The 21,823-nt window shown below is 36.8% G+C and overlaps 1 protein-coding gene across 10 annotated transcripts in view; it reads left to right on the top strand.

Annotated features, from left to right (window-relative positions):
• Kmt2c (lysine methyltransferase 2C) overlaps positions 1 to 21,823 on the top strand; it is a 237,116-nt gene that overhangs the window by 72,492 nt on the left and 142,801 nt on the right. For 9 of the 10 annotated variants that reach the window (XM_076565985.1, XM_076565989.1, XM_042273250.2 and 6 more), the window contains 4 exons: positions 7,248 to 7,389; positions 13,231 to 13,428; positions 16,380 to 16,528; positions 17,520 to 17,629. In XM_076565985.1, the coding sequence (XP_076422100.1) occupies positions 7,248 to 7,389; positions 13,231 to 13,428; positions 16,380 to 16,528; positions 17,520 to 17,629 (599 nt within the window). The remainder of the gene's footprint in view (positions 1 to 7,247; positions 7,390 to 13,230; positions 13,429 to 16,379; positions 16,529 to 17,519; positions 17,630 to 21,823) is intronic. The other variant, XM_042273251.2, reaches the window with a different exon arrangement.

Here is a 21,823-nt window from a genome sequence, read left to right as displayed (position 1 = left end):
ATGAGAGTGCTTGTGGAGACCTAAGGTCAATACCAAATGTATTTCTTCATTTTTTGCAATCTTACTTTTCAAAGAATTTCTCAAAAACTTATTATTTTCAGCGAAGCTGAAGTCAGTTGGCTGTGTTGACTGAATAGTATTTCTAGGGATCCACTTAATTAACGTTAATTAAATGTTTTTGTGCCATCTGTGTTTGAGTATTGTGGTCATGAATGCATTTGTCAGCAGATGTCAAATACATTGGATCCCCAGACTTTACAGGTGATCCTGAATCACCTGACATGGTTGCTGAGAACAGAATTCAGGTCCTCTTGGAAGAGTGATATGCTCTTTTAACCTCTGAGCAATCTCTCCAGTTGTGTGTCCCCCTCCCTCTTCTCACTTCTTTTTAAAGACAGAGCCTCATGTAGTTCAGGGTAAGCTCAAACTATGCTCCCTCCTAAGTGTTGGGATTATAGGCTTGGTTGGTTTAGTTTGGTGCTAAGGATTAAATATAAGGTTTTATGTATGCTAGGCAAATACTGTACTAACCAACCTACATTCCCAGCTCAAATATGCATACTTCTATCATGTCAGTTACTGTTCTTGCTACCATTTTCTGTTTCTGAGAGGAATCTATGAAGACTAGGAATCCTGATTCCATTTTTTTTTTTTTTCCTGAGACAGTGTTTCTCGTGTAGCTTTGGAGCCTGTCCTGGAGCTCACTCTGTAGACCAGGCTGGACTCACAAAGATTCATCTGGCTCTGCCTCCCGAGTGCTGGGATTAAAGGCATGTGCCACCACCGCTTGGCTGGAGGATCATTTTATACTGGGAGGAATTACCTACTTAATTTGGAATTTGGGAGCAAACCAAAGTTCAGTAACTTGGCGTGGTCATATTGGGAGTCTATGGCTGAATTAAAGATACCAATTGTGGGTGATTAGATTTAAAGCTACTATTGATTTAAACCTTCTCTTAAAACTAACTCTTTAGGGTTAAATAAGAGTTGTGGAGGTATTAAAGGATTAAAAGAAGCGATGTGTAATTACATAAAGTTAGATATCAGATATAATTTTTCTTTATATCCCCCAAATGCAGGTCATATAACCAGTGATGACCAGGTATTTAAGTTTTTTTTTTCTTTCTTTTTTAAGAAGCTTCCTTACTAGGGATTAGGTTTTTCCATAGTTTACTTACATGGCACATGTGCCACCTAGTGGCTAGAGAATTAACTACTTGGCCATGGATAAAGCTAGTTCCCTGCTCCCCTTTTCCTCCTCCCCACCATTCTGGCTATAGATCATTTTTGTGATCAAGTGAAATTGATTGTTTATTTAGGTCAGGTTTAAAGTTAGGAGTCCAATTTCATTTCTGTTGATGTGATAAAACACCCTGACAAGAAGAAACTGAGGGAAAAAGGTGTTATTTGACTTGCAATTCCAAGTTACAGTCTGTCATTTCACTAGAATTCAAGCAGCTGGTGACATCAGATCCACAGCCAAGAGCAAAAAGAGACTATATCCTTAGTTGTTTGTTTTCAGCTTTCTTCTTTTGGAAAAATTTTTTTATTAATGATTTGGATTATTTGTATATATTAATAATTCATTTATTCATTTGTTTTTATTTTATGTGTATGAGTTTTTTGTCTGCATGTATGTCTGTGTACCACATACATTCCTGGTACCCACAGAAGTCAGAAGAGGATGTCGGACCCCTGGAGTTCCAGGTGGTTGTGAGTTGCCATGTGTTGGTACAGTAAGCACTCTTAACCACTGGACCATCTCTCCAGCACCCCAGCTAATTTTCTTCTCTCTGGGGAATGGTACTACCTACAATGGACTGGACTTCCTATGTCAATTAACAATTCAGACAGCTCCCCACCTACATGGCCACAGGTCAATTTGTTCTAGATAATTCTTCATTAAGATTGTTTCCAGATGATTTTAGGTTGCATCAAATTGATAATTAAAACTAACCATCACAGGAGGTGACTATATCCACGGGCAACAATTGTATCTAGGAGGTGATGGTATACACAGGAGGTTGATGGCCACTGTCTTCTCTATTGATCCCTACCTTGGTATGTTTGTTTGTTTGCTTTCACTGTGTAGCTCTCCTGATTCAGATCAAGCTGGCCTTGAACTCATCTTCCTTTGCCCCCCCCCCCCCCCCCAGTCCTTTGATTAGAGTTGTGAACCACCACTTGGCCCCTACTTTTTATTTATTTATTTTTTTGAGACAGGGTTGTATCACTACATATGGTGCCTCCAAATGCAGACTTTTGAGGCAGGGTCAGTTTGAACCAGGAGACTACCAGTTGGCTATGTGCTCCAGAGATCTGACTTCTCTAATGATGGTATTATAGACACCCAGACCTTTGCATATATGCTGGAGATCTGACTTCAAGTCTTAATTCTTAATTCTTGCATAGCAGGATTTTACTGATTGAGCCATCTTCCATGCTTTCCCCTCCTCTTCTCCCAGTTTCAGACATGAAAACTATCAGTTCTGTCATCTACAAATTGGGCTGCATGTAACTTGATGAAAAGCAAAAACTGTACAGTTAAATAAAATAGCCTGTACTACTTTATTAGGTGAGTGGTTACTTTTTCATTTATAAACCACACAGCTGGAGTTTAAGCACACACATGTTTAGGTACTCTATAGGTAAACAAATGCTGGCTAGAATATGTCATCAGTTGTCACTGGGCTTCACAGTCCTTCATCCAGAGATACTCTGCATGAATTCACAGGTTGGATCTTTAGTTGATGTCATCTAAACTACAGTAGTATGTTTCATTTTTCACTGCAAAACTCTGACAAGTTTTGAAGATTAGGTCTAGGAAAAGAGGGAGGGTTATAGAGGGCATAATTTTCCTGCCTTGCATGGGACAGACAGTAAAATCTAACTTACTCTACCATATGAAGAGTAAGATAAATTAATAATTTAGGGATACCCATTATTACATTTTGCGGTTGGATCTTTTGCTTTCTATTAAGCAGTTGCAACATTCCTTTTTACTGATTAAAGACTATAAAGTTAAAACAAAAAGTCTAGATGAGAAATAAAACCCTCTTTTCCAGTCCTTCTGTTCCTTTAGCATGTCCAAGTTAGGATCCTGGATACACCTACTGGACTGAGAAAAAGAACACTTAAGATTGATATTGCCGTCATTGTTGATTAGAATTGATCCTGATTCCATTTCTTAAAGATAAGTAAATCCATCTGCAGGGAACAGTGTGGGGCGTTTACCCACCACCCCCACAGCTTCCCAGAGTTTTCTTGAGTGCGATCAGCAGGAAATATTAGATAGAAGGATTTATAGCGGAGAATCTTGTGGAGATAAACAGATAGAAAATACAGGACCTGGAACCTATTCCAACGGGCCCGGACTGTCTCTGGTCCAGGGTTTTTATAGAGACGCCAAGGGGTGGAGCAAATGACCTCCTCCCCCAGCACAGCCAAGTGCAGGCCATCTCAGACACCTGCACTCAGGCCCGTGGTCCTGATCATCCTCTATTCGGACCTGCTGGGTAAAGCCACGAGGAACCCCAGAACGGGCTCCCACAGAACAGCACATCTTGTTTACAGCCTCTGAAGCATAGTTTCAGAGTCTCCTTTACACCCTCCCTCTCAGCCTTACCCCTTGTCACTTATATGAAGAACAGTACACTAAGTACATCCCACAGATTTTTGGTGCTGCACTGAGTAGAAATGAAGTGCTCCCATTAAACCATTTTATAAAAAGATGTCATTGTACTTTGCATATAATATACACAGGCAGAGAGTTGCTAGCAGAATGGAATTTCTTTCTTTGATTAGGAAAGCTGAAGACAGCAGGCATCATAAACTGACATCTGACTTCTAGGTATGTCCCTAAAGCTGTAGGCTCTGTCGTTACTGTTTGGTTCCAGTCACATCAGAGATTGATACAGCATAAAAAAGATCAGCTACTTTCATTTTAAAATCCCATTGTTAGTGTCTCATGGTCTCACAAACAAAGCTATTTAATTTTATTTAATTTTTGTTATGCCAGTTCCCTATTCCTGATACTACTGTCTGTGTTAACTTGAGTGTGAATCAAACTGCTGTGATAGAAATTTCAAAAACACAGCAGTTGGTCATATTAAAGTAAATTTTCTCTCATGTAGTATGAAAAACTTGATTGCCCCTCCCTCTCTCATCTTTTATTTCCCTCCCACTTTCCCTCTCCAGTATTCAGAGGACAACTCAAAGTCTGGTCCCCCCCCCACCTTTATGTGGGTTCTAGGATTGAACTCAGGTTAATAGGCTTGTGTTAATAGGCCTTTATCCCCCAAGATATCTCACCAGACTCCTATTTAGTATTTTGTAGGTTGAATCCTAATTGTTCTTCTTAATAAAAACCCGGAGCTAGATATCAGGGTAAATGTTGAAAGATCAGAGGAAACAAGCCATAGCCAACTCCTCAGCCGAAAGGGGAAAATTCTGTTTCTAAGAATCCTCAGACTTCTGCCCAGCCATATCACTTCCCGTCTCAACCTTTCTAGTGCTAGGATTAAAGGCATGTGACTCCTAAGTATTGGGAACCAAGTACTGGGAGTAAAGATGTGAGCCATCGCTGCTTGGCTCTGTTTCTCATTTAGACTGGATTAATCTCATGTAGTCCAGGGTGGCCTTGAATTCACAGAGATCTGTCTGTTTCTGCTTGCTGAGTGCTAGGATTAAAGGTTTGTGCTACCACTGCTTGGCCTCTATGGCTAACTAGGTGGCTTAGTTCCGCACTCTGATCTTCAGGCAAGCTTTATTTGTTAAATCATATACAAAATATCACCACAGTATTTTGATCACGAAAGATGTTTGATGGGACTTCATTACTCTCTGTGTGGTTGCTTATGAACCCAAATTTCTTCCATTCTTTTTTATGTATCATGCTTTGGAGTATTGCTCTCATTGGCAGCTTTTTGGCTTGGGTTAGCTCTTAGGTCTGTTTTAGTCCATAGGACAGAGAAATAAAATTTTGTCAAGAACAAATCATTAGTTTTATGTGATGGAGAAATGTTTCTAGTCTTGTGACTTGCTAAGCAAACTGCCATGCTTGGTTGTAGAGAGCGTCTATGGTTGATTCAGTACCCACTTTGCACATTGTGGTTTTTTTTTTTTTTTTAAATAAGACTTTGTACTTTATTTTGTGAATCTTTCAAGTTCTTAATGTACTTTGAGGTTATATACTAATTTGGGGGGTGCATTTATTTTCTCATTTGTGGTGTACTCTTTTAGTCATGGGTTCATTTATTACATAGAAATTTATAATTGCATTATATTCATTGCATTTTAGTCTCTTAATATTTGATGTAAATATATACTTTGTTGATTTGATACTGGGTATTTTATACTAAAATTGTACACAGAATACCTTGATTGATAAGCCTCATAAAAACAATGGCCAATTTTTTCCTATTTCCATTATTAAGGAGGCACAATGATGTTTTAACTATGAAAACCCAAACCTGTCTGTTGTTGTTTCATGTCACCAATTATTAGATAGATCTTATAATTTATGTACCTTTTGTAACTTAGTAATTTTTAAAATTACTAATTTTTATCTCCCAAATGCTTTCTTAAAGTTCATGTTGACTTTAGGTGATACTCATACAAATAGGGAAATAAAATTGAAATACTGGTGTGAGAGGTTAGAGTTGAAGTTTCAAGTGAAATTTATTGTTCAAGCTGCTAAGACAGTCAAGGCTAGTGTGCTGTAAAGTATGATCTGGGAAACTGGTAAGGAGCTAGTGCTGTATAGGTAGATTTAAAGGTTATTAAGCACAGAGGAGATTGTTAAAACTTGGATAATCATTAAGTTCTTCAGGCTGTACTTGAATTTGGGAGTGGAAACAAATCAACTAAAGAGAAAGTAGACTATTAGTTATTTTATTCATTATGACTTTGTTTCTTTCTGTTGCTCTTTTTCTATCTCTTAGATTGTTATTCATTTATGGTTTCCTCCCTCCCTCCCTCCCTCCCTCCCTCCCTCTTTGTCTTAAGTTTATAGTCCAGTCTGTCTGGACTATAACTCACTATATATCATAGAGTAACTGAGAACCCACCATTCCTTTGTCTTAGCCTCTCAAGAGCTGTGTTTTACCAGCATGTGATACTATGTCTGGCTCGATCATTTGATCTTCATGAACAGTTTTATGAAGCATATGGTGAAGCATAGTTTGACTGGTGAATAATAGAGAAATGCCCTTTATATAATATTTAAATAGCCAGCAGATGGTTAAATTGGTACTTGAGACATACTCTACATGTTTGTTTGTTTAGGGACTGTGTATGTTTGTTCAGGGACTGTGCAGAAAAGTCTAAAGAAATTTCCAATTAGAAAACAAGGATTTTTTTTTTTTTTTTTTAAGACTGTAGACTTGTGTGAGGAACATTGGTAGAGGAGAAGTGTCTCTATTCTGGTAATGCAGTATGAAAGACAGTGGGTATCTTTTTATTTAAAGATAAGAGTAATGTTGGGGTAGAGCTGTTTTTTAAAAGCCTCACAGGGGCTGGAGAGATAGCTCAGGGGTTAAGAACACATATTACTCTTGCAGAGAACCTGGGTTTCATTCTTAGCCCTCATATAATGGGCCATAACCATCTATAACTGCAGTCTGGGAGATCCAACTCCCTTTTCTGGCCTCCAAGGGTACTCTATGCATGTGGTACACATACATACATACACGCAGGTAAAACACCAAAAGTCGGATAAAAGCCTCACAGTAATTAGGCTGCTTCCTGAAAAGTATGTATAAGGCTTCTTCAGTTACAGTCCTAACTTTGAGAATTATCAAGAGGAGAATTTTAAAGTGCAGCAGAATCAAGGAGCAGTCTCTTCAAGTATTTACTTTTAGAATGACAAGTGGCTATGATGCATAGTGATTGTTTCAAATTAGTAGTCTCAAATTATAAATCTCAAAGAAACTTAAAAAACAAACTACACTGAAATACATTTATTTTATAGATCAATTGTTATAATCCTGAAAATATTCCAAACAGTTATTTCTAGTGTGAAACTTCCCTAAGTCATTTGTACTGTGGGCTTAAGGCACAGTGAACCACAGTTTAAATTATGCTGATTATTTTTTAGTATCAACCCGACACTATGTATATGAACTTTTCCTATTTATAAAGTGTTGTCATTATTTTACTCTTTTTCCATTACTGTGTATGCTTTGTAATTAAATTCTTCAGAGACGAAATGCAAAATGACTCTTTATATTTTCTTGTTTACCATGAAGCAGAAATCAAAGAACAATCTGTGGAAGAGGATGCTGAAGCAGAAGTGGATAGCAGCAAACAGCCAGTCTCAGCTATTCAGCGGTCTGTGTCTGAGGAATCTACAAACTCCCTGGTCTCTGTTGGTGTAGAAGCCAAAATCAGGTTAGACAATGAAGAGAACCGGGTTAGAGACAGTTGACAGGGTAAAGGGGTGGTTAAATGGGACTGTAGAGAAAATGGAGGGAGATGGGGCCTAGCGTCTGGATGGGGTTTTATTATTTTAGTAGCTTTAAGTTTGACACCCCTGTGGTGTAGTTGGCATAGATGTTGGCTATGCTATGGTTTTTGGTGATTGGAGAGCAGGGAGTATACTAGCTGGTGATCTAGCCATTCCAAGTAAGTCTTTCAAGTTTCAAGACAGGGTTTCTGTGTAGACTTTGCTGTCCTGGAACTCACTTTGTAGACCATCCTGACCTGAAACTCATAGAGATCCACCTTCCTCTGCCTCCCAAGTGCTGAGATTAAAGGTGGGCACCACCACTGCCTGGCCCAGATATTAACTGTATGCTACTCCTAACTGAAGAAATAGCTAAGAGCACCTAACATAAGTGTTAAGTTCAGGGAGGCTGAGAGACAGCTCTTTCTGACAGCTTTAGCACCAACATGGTGGCTTAAACTGTCTGTAACTCAATTTCCAAGGGATTCATTGCCCTCTTGTGACCTCTGTAGATGCCCAGGCATACACATGATACATATACAAAAAAACATGTAGGCAAAATACTGACATCAAAAAAGTTTCTAAGAACCTTTAAAAAAGGATTATTTATATACACACACTTAACACATTTGTTCTTATCATCTCTTCATTCTTTAAGAAAGGACCCCTTCCCACACACACTAAATGAATAAAATGTAACAATAAATTAAAAGAAAATATGGGACTGAAGAAGATACAGGTTCAGAAGATAAAGGCACTTGCCTCTATGCCTGATGACCTGAGTTTTATCCTCAGGATCCACATGGGTGAAAAAGAAGGAGCTGACTTCAGTAGAATGTCTTCTGATTGTGATATGTGTACACATGTCCTTGTGCACACAAAATAAATAAATAATACAGCGATAAAATTTTTTGTTTTTGTTTTTAAAGGTAGGGTCTAAGTATGTGGCCTTGGTGGCCTTGAACTCAATATGTCGAAAGGCTAGCCTCAAATTTACAGAAATTTACTGTCTCTGTTCCTTGAAGCTGTGAAATACCACACCTGGCCCAATAAAAGTTTTATTTATTTATGAGAAGAAAAATGTTTTTAAAGAATTTAATGTGGGATATTAAAACTTATTAGTATATAGTTCAGCTTTCATGTCTTATATTTTTTAGGTTCTATTTTGAAGTCCTGAGTAAGACTATGAAAGCAATGGTTAATTGAATATTCTCAGTCTCCTAAAATGTTTTCATTATTTTGCTTTTAACACCCCTCCCTCCTCATTCTATCCTCTCTTGCATCTTGTGAATATGCTTCACCTTTGAGATTTGTTGAGTCTCCTGTCTGCTTTTTGCCTGTCTTCATTCTCAGGAAAGTGCATCCAATCTGACAGCCATGAATCTTGCTTGTGTCTTTATGAGCCACAAATTTACATTTGCAGTGAGGCTGTATTCCTCTGTCTAGTTTACATCTCCACATAGAAATGTATTAGTTTCGTCACCCATAGTGTGTCCCAGAAATGTATTAGTTACGTCACTAACTGTTGTGTCCTATTAGTTGTGTCCCAAACTGCTTTCTCTTATGGTGCTTCCTTTGTTATTGATCTGCTTTTCCTTCTGGCTTCCACATGTCAACAAATGGTGCCAGTATTTACCCTGTTGCTTATGAGTTGCTTCCTAATTTGTCTCTTCTTCATAGTTCATGTTTGGTTAGCCCACTCAGCTTCCTGTCATCTTGATATGGTCTGCTGTCTGGGTTGAATCTATTGTCTTTTAAGAGACTGTAATTATCTCTCCCACCCCCTCGAGATTTATTTATTATGTATACAGTGTTCTGCCTGCTTGTATGCCTGACAGAAGAGGGCACCAGATCTCATTGCAGATGGTTGTGAGCACCATGTGGTTGCTGGGAATTGAACTCAGGATCTCTGGAAGAGCAGCCAGTGCTCCTAACCTGAGCCATCTCTCCAGCCCTTGTAATTATCTTTTTATTTGCCTTTCTTCTTCTCATAACATAGTGTAATTTATTTTTAAAAATTATTGTCAAATGTAAGTCAGATCTGTTTAATGGCTATTGTATTTAAATATGTCATTTAGTTGTATTTAGCATTTAAGGGTCTTTCTGTTTCTGGTCTGTCTTCAGGTTCATCTCCCACTGTTTTTGAATGTACCTTATCCAGTTTTTGTCTTGGTTCTTTTGAATTATTGTCTTGTCTGTCATATGAGTTATCCTTTGAAAGAGTCCTCCCTAACTACCTGCTTATTGTACTAATTTCTGAATTCTTTAACTCTAATGTGAATCTAGGTGAAGTAGGTAGAATATATATATATATGCTATACTTTATTTACTTTCCCCCAATATTTTGAGAGCTTTAAATATTTTCAAAACGGAAGAGTAGTACTTTTACAAATTTCAGGTCTCATAATGAGGTCTTTAATCAATTTTGAATTGAATTTTTCATATGGTATGAGATAGGTTTTATTTCTCTGTATATGGCTCTCCAGTTTTCCCAACTCTTATCATGGAAGACTGACCATTTCCTCATTGTGTACTCTTGCCATTTCTAGCAAAGATAGATTGATAATAAATGTGTGGGTTTATTTCTCAGATTCCTGTCTTGTTCTTTGGTGATACATAGTTTTATAATCTCGCTGTAATGTGCTTTGAAGTTAGAGGATGTGATGCCTTTAGTTTTATTGTCCTCTCCCTCCTTTTGTCATCTGGCTTTGGGGTCTCAGTATGTACCCAATGTCAGCTTGTGATCCTCCAGCTGCACCTTTCTGAGTGCTAAGATTACAGGCATGTGTACTGTATTTGCTTTTTAGGTTCTCTATTATTAGGATTTTTTTTCTTACATGTTTGTAGTTCCAAGTGTGTAAATCCTCAATTACTTGCTTAAATTTACATACGACTGTTTATTTATTTCCTCTTGTTACTGGGATTATTTTCTAGTTTTTCAAATAGCCCATTATTCGCATACAGAAACACTACTGTTTTTATACATTAATTTTATGTTCTGTAACTTGACTGAATATTTTTCAGTTCTTACAGTTTTTTTGGGTGGAGCCTTCAGAGTTTTGAATACAGATATTAAATTTGTCATCAGCAAATAAAAGTTATTTTACCTCTCTTTTTAAGATGGTTTTATTTATTTCTGTTGTCAAGTTTGGTTAGCTTAGAATTTCTGCCATTATGTTAACGAGAAGTAGTGATAGTAAGCATTCATTATTTTATTATTTGTTGCCTATATATTATTTCTCTTCTTCAGTCTAGGAAACTTGTTTCATTTTGCCAGCTTTGTTCTTTCTGAGATTTATTTATTTATTTCCCCCCTTGAGACAGGGTGTCTGTGTAGCTTTGGCTGGCCTGGAACGCTCTCTGTTAACCAGACTGGCCTTGAAGTCACAGAGATCCACCTGCCTCTGCCTCCAGAGTGCTGGGATTAAAGGCATAGGTCTGGCGACCAGAGATATTTTAAGGAATTTGGGTTCTTATTTTTTTTAAAGATTTATTTATTTATTATGTATACAGTGTTCTGCCTGCATGTGTTCTTGCATGCCAGAAGAGGGCACCAGATCTCATTACAAGTGGTTGTGAGCCACCATGTGGTTGCTGGGAATTGAACTCAGGACCTCTGGAAGAGCAGTCAGTGCTCTTAACCACTGAGCCATCTCTCCAGCCCGGGTTCTGATTTTTTTTTTTTTTTTTTGGTGTCTTTATTTCATTAATTTCTATTTATATTTATTTCATTTATTTCTATTGTATTATTTCTAATCTATTTTCTTTTAAACATTTTTTTAAAAATTTATATTATGTATGTGAGTGTTTTGCCTGCACGTATGTATGCCATGTGTATTCCATGGATGATTGTGAGCTACTATGTGGGTGCTGGCAACTAAAGTCAAGTTCCCTGCAAGCACAAGTTCTCTTAACCACTGAACCTAGTCTTTGAATGTTCTGTCAGTATCCTCCTTTAAATTCAGTTGACCTCTTTTGTAGAAAACTAACGCCTAAACTTTGATTTCCACAAATTTATAACTGGTTTTAGTTAGCATTTTATCTTCATCTTAACAAAATTTTCATTGTGTTTTATTATCATTGTATTTTATAAAATTTGATTTGCATTTTGACTGAAGGATTACTATCTGTATGATATTTATCATTTGTAATTTGCAGACAATATATTACCTATTTTAGGGATATTTTCTTTAATTATTAAAAAGTAAATGTGTGGCCAGACATGATGGAACACACTTTAATCCCAGGACCAAGAGACAGAGTCTGCATCGTGAGCCGTGGCGACATAGTGAGACCCTCTCCCTCACACCAATTGTGTGTGTGTGTGTGTGTGTGTGTGTGTGTGTGTGTGTGTGTGTGTGTGTGTGTGTGTGTTGGTTGCATGCATATTTATTATAAGAAAAATATTGTGGAGGAACAGTCCTTTTTATCCCCTGCAGCGTCTCTTATTAAGTGTTAATGGTTTCTCTTTCAATTTAATAGACTAACTTTCAGAATAGTGCTTTTACTGAAAATTTGAGCAGTTAGTGCAGAATGTTCCTATGTCTGTGTTCTTTTCCAGTAATTTAGTATTGTGCACTAGTGTGGTATATTTGTTGGCAGTTAATATAGCAATAATTTTACATTTTTTTTTAAACTGAAGCTCTTAGTTCACATTATGGCTCATTCTTGATAAGATAGGATTTATTGATCTTCACAGATGGATAATGTCATATATCTGCTATAACATCCTCATAGAAACTAACATCTCAGTCTTTCTTCCTGTTTATCCAACTACTCTCCCAAATTTCTCAATACATTAACAACTCAAAACTTACTTTTTTTTCCTTTAATTTTTCCTTCTTATATATTATGGTGTGGTACATAAAACATGCATACAGTATGTTTATAACAACTAAATAAACATTGTTAGCATAAGCTTTATAGAGCTCAAAAATGTGGTTGTCAGATTTAATACTTAGATTTTCTTTTGAGTTGGATATTTAGATTTAAAACTTATTTTTTTATTTTGAGATGGCTGAGTGAATAAAGTGCTAACCATGTAAGTATGAGACCTGAGTTTGAATCACCAGAACCCACAAAAGGCTGAATGTTGTAGTACACAATTTTGTAATCCTAGTGCTCCTATGGGAGATAGAGACAAGAACATCTCTGGAAGCTGGCTGTACACATTAGGACAAATGCAAGAGACACTATCTCAAACAAGGTTGAAGGCTGAAGGACCTTAGATTGTCCTCTGGCTTCTATGTGCATTATATGGCATGTTCATGCTACTGTTCACTCATGAAAATGCACACAAAGATTTTTGTATAAAGTCATGCTGGGTTTGGGAGTTAGAACACTTGTTTATCATGTGTATACAGCTCTGGGTTTGATCCTCAGTACTGCAATAATAAATAGATTATTAAAACCATCCCAAGGGGCCAGAAAAGGTGTATCAGTTGTTAAGATTCCTTGCTGCTCTTCCAGAGGACCCTAGTTTCAGTTCCTAATACCAGTGTTGGATGGCTTTACAAGTGCTTGTAACTCCAGTTACAGGAGATCCAATGCCCCTTTCTGACATCCATGGGAACCTGATATACACATTACAGATATATACATATGAATAAAAAAATTAATCTTGAAAGAAATTATACTGTAGAAAAGTAGAATTGCAAATATATAATTGTCATTTTTTTAATTGTTCTCATGGTATAATCACAACATAGATTATGGAAAATGTAGTTAAAAACTTAGTTTAAATATTACTCAGGTCATTGTATAAAGATAATTTTCATTTTTACCAGTGAACAACTCTGCGCTTTTTGTTATTGTGGGGAGAAAAGTTCCTTAGGACAAGGAGACTTGAAACAATTCAGAGTAACACCTGGACTTACCTTACCTTGGAAAGATCAACCTTGTAACAAGGACATTGATGACAACAGCGGCGGGACCTGTGAGAAAATACAGAACTCAGCTCCACAAAAGCAAAGAGGAAAAAGAAAGTAAGCAATTTTAAATTTAAATTGTTGATAGAGAAAAATGATCTCTCACTTATTTACTTTGGATCTTATGAATTTACAATTGAGGTTGTTACTGTTGAACAGTTTTTGTGTTTTACACATTTATGCAGTGCTTTCTGATATACTGCTAACCCAGCAAACAGTCATTTTCTCAATTTCTTTAATTTATACATTATCAAAATTAGTGTGGTGTAGCCGAAAGTTTCTCTGGTCCCACCTGGCCCCGTGGTCCCACAGCCATTTGTAAAATAATCACTGAGGATTAATATTAATTGCAAATTATATGTCATATGGGTCAGGCTTCTTGCTAGCTAGCTCTTATAACTTAACTCGACCCATTTTTATTAATCTATATTTTGCCATGTGGCTGTGGCATTATTGGCCTGCTGGCATCTTGTTGCTCCTTCTGCAGCAGGCTGGCGTTTCCCCGACTTCACCCTTCTTCCTCTCCTTTTCAGTTTGAATGTACTGCCTATCCTTATCCTGCCCTGACATAGGCCAGTGCAGCTTTATTTATCAACCAGTCAGAGCAACACATATTCACAGTGCACAGAAAGACATCCCACAGCAGTGTGGTGACAAAAGTAGACTTCTGGAAGAAATATGTATTAAAAGCCATATATGAGTACTCATGGAACTTATACATGGAAGGGAGATAAAACACACCAGAGTAGTTCTTCTCTTCTTTCCTTCCAGCTTATGTATTTAAGCATGCAATGTTGTACCCAAACCAGAATTTTTGGCAGTATTCATATTACTCTTGTCATTCATTCATTCTTTCATTTTTTTTTTCATTTTCAATTACGAATGCATATGTTTTGGAGACTGTTTAGCTGACTTATAACCTCTCATTATATTTATGTCACCTCCCTCTTTGCCCTTCTTTCTTTTCCATACATGTCATAGAAGATACTATATTATTATTGTTATTGTTATTATTATTATTATTATTATTATTTTGGTTTTTCGAGATAGTGTTTCTCTGTCTAGTCTTGGTGCCTGTCTTGGATTTTACTCTGTAGACCAGGTTGGCCTCGAACTGAGAGATCTGCCTGGCTCTGCCTCCTAAGTGCTGGGATTAATGGTATGTGCCACCACCGCCCGAAGATACTGTTTTAAACAATAAAATGTTTGCATAGCCATATGTGTGTCTTTATTCATAGACACGTGAACACATTATAGGTACCTAAAACTCTGGTGAAATGTGCTTTTAAACTTTTTTCAGTTATGTATTAATGTCATTTTAATATGTGGACTTGGTAGTTAAGAGAATAGAAGTTTCTGTAATTGATGGAAAAATGTTAACATTAATTTAGCTTGAGAGGCTGGAGAGATGTCTCAGCAGTTAAGAGCACTTGCTGCTCTTGCAGACAACCCAAATTTTGTTCTCTGTATTTAGGTTAAATGGCTCACTGCCACCAGTAAGAAACTTCAGGGTATATACTTCTCCCGCTAGCTTCTGGGGGTACCCTCAGACATGTGCAGGTACAGACACATCACACACACATACACACAGACACTCCCTTAAAAATTAATTTAGGGGCTGGAGAAATGGCTCAGTGGTTAAGAGCACTTACCATTGACAGAACATCCAGATTCTATTCCCAGCACCCATATTGTGGCTCACACTTCAGTTCAAAGAGATCCAGTGCCCTGTTTTGACTTGCACAGGTTCTCATACATTTGTGTGCATACATACACTCAAGGATACACACAATAAACAAATACGGAAAAAATTAATTTAGCTTGGCATGCTAACCAACACTGTACTTTAAGGGAGAGGATATAATTTTCTAAGAGTCTCTCTGGCCTTTATGGAAATTGAACTGTTAAGGCATTGTTGTGTTGTACTCATTCAGAATTGGTGCTAGTACTTTAAGACTCAAAGTGGAAAGAGAAACAGTAACAAAGATTTATTTCTGTAAAGAATTTGAAGGTGGAGCAATTTAAAGAAAAATTAGAAGCATTGTATTTGTAGTTACAATTTTTCTACTTTCAGGCTAGGTCATGTATAAGAGCTTTATTTTTGCTATCACATGTTAATAAGAAATACCAAAAGTCTACCAAGCTTATAATGTCTATCAGTAGTTAGGAAATACAATGGAGTAGGTCAGGCTATATCTGTGTTTTTCTTGTGTTCTTTCTTGAATAATGGCAATTATAATATATTCCTTTTTAGGAAAAGGAATTGGGAATCATTTACTTATCTTATAAGTGATTTTTTATGAATCTTTAATGGAAAAATTTATGAGCTTGGATAATTTTATAAAAATATATAACCCAATGAAAATTATATGTAATTACCACTTACTAAGTTTATTAAATAATGATAAAAAGTTCATTATTGCATACTGAGAATTTTGGTAATCTTGTAAGGGTAAGATGGTTTAATTTAGCTTAGTAATGATTTTAAATATTTATAAAATGTATTTTATTAATGAAGTATAAATAGCTAATTTTGATTTTTTTTTAACTTAATTTTTTTGTATGTGTGACCAGGTCTCACTGTAGCACAGGTTTGTCTGGAACTCTGTGTAGACCAGGCTGGCCTCAAACTCATCTGCCTTTGTTTTCAAATGCAGGCATTAAATATATCGGCCGATTGTCTCTTAACAAGACTCATGGTAATATACAGCATTCAGAAGTTCAGTGAGTTAGGACCTATATCCAGTACATCATAACTCACAAAATGCCATGAGCTTAAGCAATAGATTATTAGGGGGGAAGGTTTTAGTGGTAATTATCTTATTTTCCCTATTTAATGTTGAACACAAGAATTGTCTCTCTTTACCCAATGGTCTTAAGTAACAGCTGAAGTGGCGAGGCTTGCCAGGCCCCAAGTCTTCCACATGATTTGAAATACATACACTGTTAAAAATGAAATGAATTTTCTAGTTTTCCTTTCACAGCTTGTATCTTAATTTTCTTTTCAGAGAACGATCTCCCCAGCAGAATGTAGTTTCTTGTGTAAGTGTAAGCACCCAGACATCTTTTGAGGATCAGGCTGGCAAGTTATTGGATGAACTCAGTCTGGTTGGCCTTCCTGATGCCGTTGATGTCCAAGCCTTATTTGATTCCACAGGTAGGGGGCTTCTCTGCTGTCACAGCTTCCACTTGTTTCTGGAAGCATTTATATTTTGGTGCTTATTCAATAGTAAATTCTTGAAATAATTAAGATCACACTACACAAAAGTGTCATAGTTAAATGTACTTGATTAGGCATGTGATTGTCATAAGTATTTGAGAAAACTTTAAAGAATCTTATGAAAACTTAGGGAACATTTTAGACTAGACCTTTTGCCAGTAGAAATGAAGTGCAAATTTTTGTCTCAAGTGGTTTACTTACTGTAATAGTTTGGTGATTCACAGGATATGGTGCTGTTGGGTCTTTAAGTCAATCACTTGTTGCATTTCGACTGATGGTTGATAGTAGGCCTAATGCTGTACAATGGGGAATTTAAGCAGAAAATGGTGTTCTTGGATGGAATTGAGAGGAATGTAAGTGTAGATGCTGTTAATTTTCCATGTCCCCTTGTCATCAGCTTCATATTAAATAGTTCTTTTCATTTTATGTAAAGATACTAAATAGTTGAGTGTTTAAATAAAATGACTGAGTGAATTTTTCTTGTGAAAGAAATAATTACCAATTCAATAATGCCAAAATTTCTGTGTACAGCAGAATCACCTGGAAGGCTTGTTAAACTGTAGCACAAGACATATTGATTTAGTGGGGCAATTATGCTCTGTAATTCTGCGTTCCTGAAAGGTCCTCAAATAGGTACTCTCACTTCTAAGTCACAATCTGGGACAGTTTGAGAAAGGCTACTTTAAAGGAATCACATAAAGATACACTGTATAATTACACATTTTGATTTGTTTGTTTGGTTTTGAGATAGTTCTTACCCTATAGTCCTCATTAGCCTGGAACTCATATAACTACATAGCCCTGGCTGACCTTGAATGGATCCTCCTACTTCAGCCTCCCTAATGCTGATATTACAGCCATGTGCTACCCCACCCAAGTTGCAGCAATACCTTCAGTGCTTATTAATTTGTTCCCTTTTCTATTTTAGGCACTTGCTGGGCTCATCATCGATGTGTGGAGTGGTCACTGGGAATATGCCAAATGGAAGAACCATTATTAGTGAACGTGGACAAAGCTGTTGTCTCAGGGAGCACAGAAGTGAGTTAGGAGAAACAAATCTCTAAACCACAAACAATTTTTTTGTTTGTTCTGGTTTTGTTTGTTTTTTGAGAACTTAATATGCAATGAAGATGATCTTGAATATCTGATTTTGTGCCTTTTCCTCTTCAGTATCTGTGTGGTGCTACGGATAGAATCCAGGACTTCATACATCCCTAGCCCAGTTGTACAATCTTCTAACATTTATACAAAGATAAAGTTTCATTTGTTAGAATTATTTATTAAATTGTCCTATAATGGAAAACCCTCAAAACATGAAATTGATAATTACACCAAGGGTAGTTTGTATAAAATTATTTTTCAGTTAACTTAAAACTTAAATACTTTACACTTAAATAAAAAAGATCCATTTTAGAAACAGGAATTACTGATTACATTTACGTGTCTATGTAGCTACTTATTTATTTATTTGCTTACTTAATTCAAGACTGTCTCTCTCTAGCCCTGGCTAGAACTCACTATGTAGACCAAATGGTCTTGAACTCAAGCAATCCCCTGCCTCTGCCTCCAAGTGTTGGGATTAAAGATGTGTGCCTCTGTGCCTAGCTTCATGCTAGGCATCCATCTATCCATTCCCACCCATCCATTATTCCTTCCTTCCCTCCCATCCCATCCATCCCATTCATTGGTTTTTTTGAGACAGGGTTTCTCTTTGTAGCTCTGGTGGTCTTGGAACTTACTTTGTAGACCAGGCTGGTCTTGAACGAAGAGATCTGCTTACCTATGTATCCTGAGTTCTAAACTGCCACATGAGTCCCTGGAAAACAAACTCCTGTCCTCTACAAGAGCATTAGTTGCTCTTAACCTCTTGAGCCTCCCCTTTTTTGTTTTGGAACAAGGTTTCTATGTGTAGTCTTGGCTCTCTAGAAGATTGATATGTAGACTAGGCAGCCTCAAACTGATAATGATCCTCTGCTTCTACATTGACTATTGACAATATTATGCCTCTTAATAACATTTTAAAGATTCTGTTTTCCTCTTTGATTCTTGTTTAAGTTTCTTGTGTGTCTGTTTTCAAATTTAGTAACCTTGCCTGTAATTTCTAATCTTTTATCATCTCCAATATACTTTTTGTAGTATGTTTTTTATTTCTGGAAATTTGTTTCTTATCTTTTTATTATATCTTCCATGTCTCTAGTTAACCCTTTGAACCCATGGAATACATTTATAATTACAATTTCAACATCTTTCCTTATTTAAACATCTGTGTCAACTCTGGATTAATTTTTTATTGGCTTTTCTCAATAGTTTAATTATTTTCTGCTCTTTTTAGACATAATCTTTTATCTATTGTGTATCTATTGTAAATTTTGTTGGGTGCTGCTTTTTTTTTTAATTGTTTTTGAACTTTGCTAGGGTCTATGTAATTTACTTTTAGATAATTGTTATTCAAATCTTAGATGGTCTTTTAATTTAAAAAAAAAAAAAAAAAAAAAAAAGCAGAACCGCCAGCCACTAGTTCTTACCTCTACGAAATCCTCAGCCTAAGAAAAATGAGTTCCTGTTTCCTCATGCCTAATATACCTTTCTCTGCCCTGCCATATTACTTCTTGGGATTAAGGGTGTATGTGCTTCCCAAGCAAAGGCATGAGATCTCAAGTGCTGGGATTAAAGGTGTGTGCCACCACTGCGTAGCTCTATGTCTAATCTAGTGCTGGCTCTGTTCTCTGATCCTCAGGGAAGTTTATTAGTATACTCAGTATATCACCAGAGATAATTTACATACTGTTCATACTCCCAACACTTTTGTAGCCTGGGGTTTACAGGGGTAGGACTGATAATAACTATTGCTTTAACTAGAGGCATTTTTTAGTACATTAAAAAACAAAAACTAAGAGATTGACATTCTGAATGTTGAAAAGGGATTCAGGGCATCTAAGTAGTTGGAAAGACAAAAAAGAATTTCAGGCCTATTATTTACTGTGAGACTTAAACATTTTAAAATTACATTAACCTACCTGTCTATTTGTTCATGTATGCATGTGTGTATTAATTTACTTTTGTGTGTGTTCACGAACAAGTGTGTGCTAGAGCCCAGATGATTAAACTCAAGACTTGGTGCAAATGCTTTTACTGCTTAGCCATCAACCTTCTCCTCCCACCCCCAAGGCTTTTATTTGGGAACTGTGAGGACAGCAATTACAGCTTCTTTTTAAAGTCTGTCCTTTGGTTAATTAGTTACTGGTATTTTCATTTTTTAAAGAAAATGAATAAATGGGTAATTTTTTTAATTAAGAAATTCTCTATTTATTTTACATACCAGCCATACATCCCCCTCTCCTCCCTCCTCCTGCCCCCCATTCTCACCCCCATTCCCACCTCCTCCAAGGTAAGGCCTCCTGTGGGAGTGGTCAGAGCCTGGTACATTCAGCTGAGGCAGGTCTAAGTCCCTCCCCCTTTACCAAGGCTGTGTAAAATGTCCCACCATAGGCACTGGGCTCCAAACAACCAGCTCATGTACCAGGGATGGATCTTGATCCCACTGCTAGGAGGCCCCTTAAGATCAAGATAAACAAATGCAGAGGGCCTAGTCCAGTCCCATGGGTGCTCCACAGCTATTGGTGCACAGTTCATGAGTTCGCACTAGTTTGGTTTGGTTGTCTCTGTATGGGATAAAATTTCATAATAGGATAATTCTATGAATTTCAAATATTAGAGTCTAAAAATAGAATTTTGAGTGGAGGATAGTAACAATCATACCAACTTATTTTTATGTAATGTGAGGTTTATGCTGCACTGTCGTGGAGTTGTTGCTACAGAGATCATAGGCATTTTGAATTCCTGTTCAGCATATTGTTAATTACAGTTGCAGTTTGCCAGTTTTTGATTGTCTTGACCTTAAAAAAAAAAAAAAACAAACTTAATGTATGGCAGTGAGGTTAAAAGAGGAAAATGAATATACTGTATTGTGTGGCATCATGGAATGTTTTATTTATTTATTTATTTTTATCAAAATACATTTTTTTTAAACACAAGTCACACTGTACTCACTATGCTGTAACATTGAACTATGTGCGTTTATTATTATTTTTAACAGATATTATTATGCATGCCACACTGGCTTTGAACTTAATATTTATAAGCAGGAGTGATCTTGAACTTCTGATCCTCCTGCCGCCACCTAGAGTGCTGGTAAAGGTGTAGCTTAGTACATGCCTGGCTTATGCAGTGCTAGACATCTAACCCAGGACCTCGTGCATGCTGGGAAGCACTGTAACAGTTGAGCTACTATACTGCCTGCACTGAATGCTTCTTTTGTATACTAACACTGCTGAATGTAGTTACCAGCTTCAACAAATTTTGATGATGCATTTAGCTATTACTACTTAAAATCATGTCATCAACAAGCATAGATAATTTGAGCTCTTCCTCTTCAGTTTCTCTCTGTTTGGATTGCTCTTGCTAAGATTTTGCCCATACTAAATAGGCTCCTTGTTTGCTTGTTTTGTTTTGTTTCTCAGTGAAACAGCTCTGGCTGTCCTGGAACTCACTTTGTTGACCATGCTGGCCTCGAACTCAGAGATCCACCTGTCTCTGTCTCCTGAGTGCTGGGATTAAAGGTATATACCACCATCACCACCAACGAGAGGCATGTTCTCTCTTTTTTAACATTAATTGGCTGTAATGTTTTTTAGCTTTATTTGCCCTTAAAAATTACCTACTGTTTCATTGGTTTTATGTATATTTTTATTACATATCCTCTGGTCTTTGTAACATTTTTTTTTTCTACTTTTCATCGTTTTTGTTTTGTTCTTGTTTATCTGTCTCCTTGATGTACATTATCAGGTTGTTTATTTGGGATAGCTCTCTCTCTCTCTCCACCCCACTTGGTCTCTGTCTCTCTGTGTTTGTCTGTGTTCTTGTGGGGAGGGAGGCCCATGCGTGTATGCCATAGATGTGTAGGTGCCAATAGAGGAGAAAAGAAAGCATCAGATCCCCTGGAGCTGGATTTAAAGAGCTGGTTGTAAGCCACCTGAAGTTGTTACTGGGAACTGGGACCTCATTTCTCCAGCTCCAAGAAATAGTTTTTTGGTTTTTTGTTTTGTTTTGTATTATTACTGCAAACCTTCCTCTTAGTACTGCATTTTCTGTCTCCCTCAAGTTTTTTAATTTTCATTTGTTTTCAGTAATTTAATTTTCCTTTTAATGTTTTTCATTATTCATTGGTCATTT

This window comes from Peromyscus maniculatus, chromosome 3, assembly GCF_049852395.1.
Source record: "Peromyscus maniculatus bairdii isolate BWxNUB_F1_BW_parent chromosome 3, HU_Pman_BW_mat_3.1, whole genome shotgun sequence".
NCBI classification, from domain to species: domain Eukaryota; kingdom Metazoa; phylum Chordata; class Mammalia; order Rodentia; family Cricetidae; genus Peromyscus; species Peromyscus maniculatus.
This window is presented reverse-complemented; position numbering and strand designations above follow the sequence as displayed.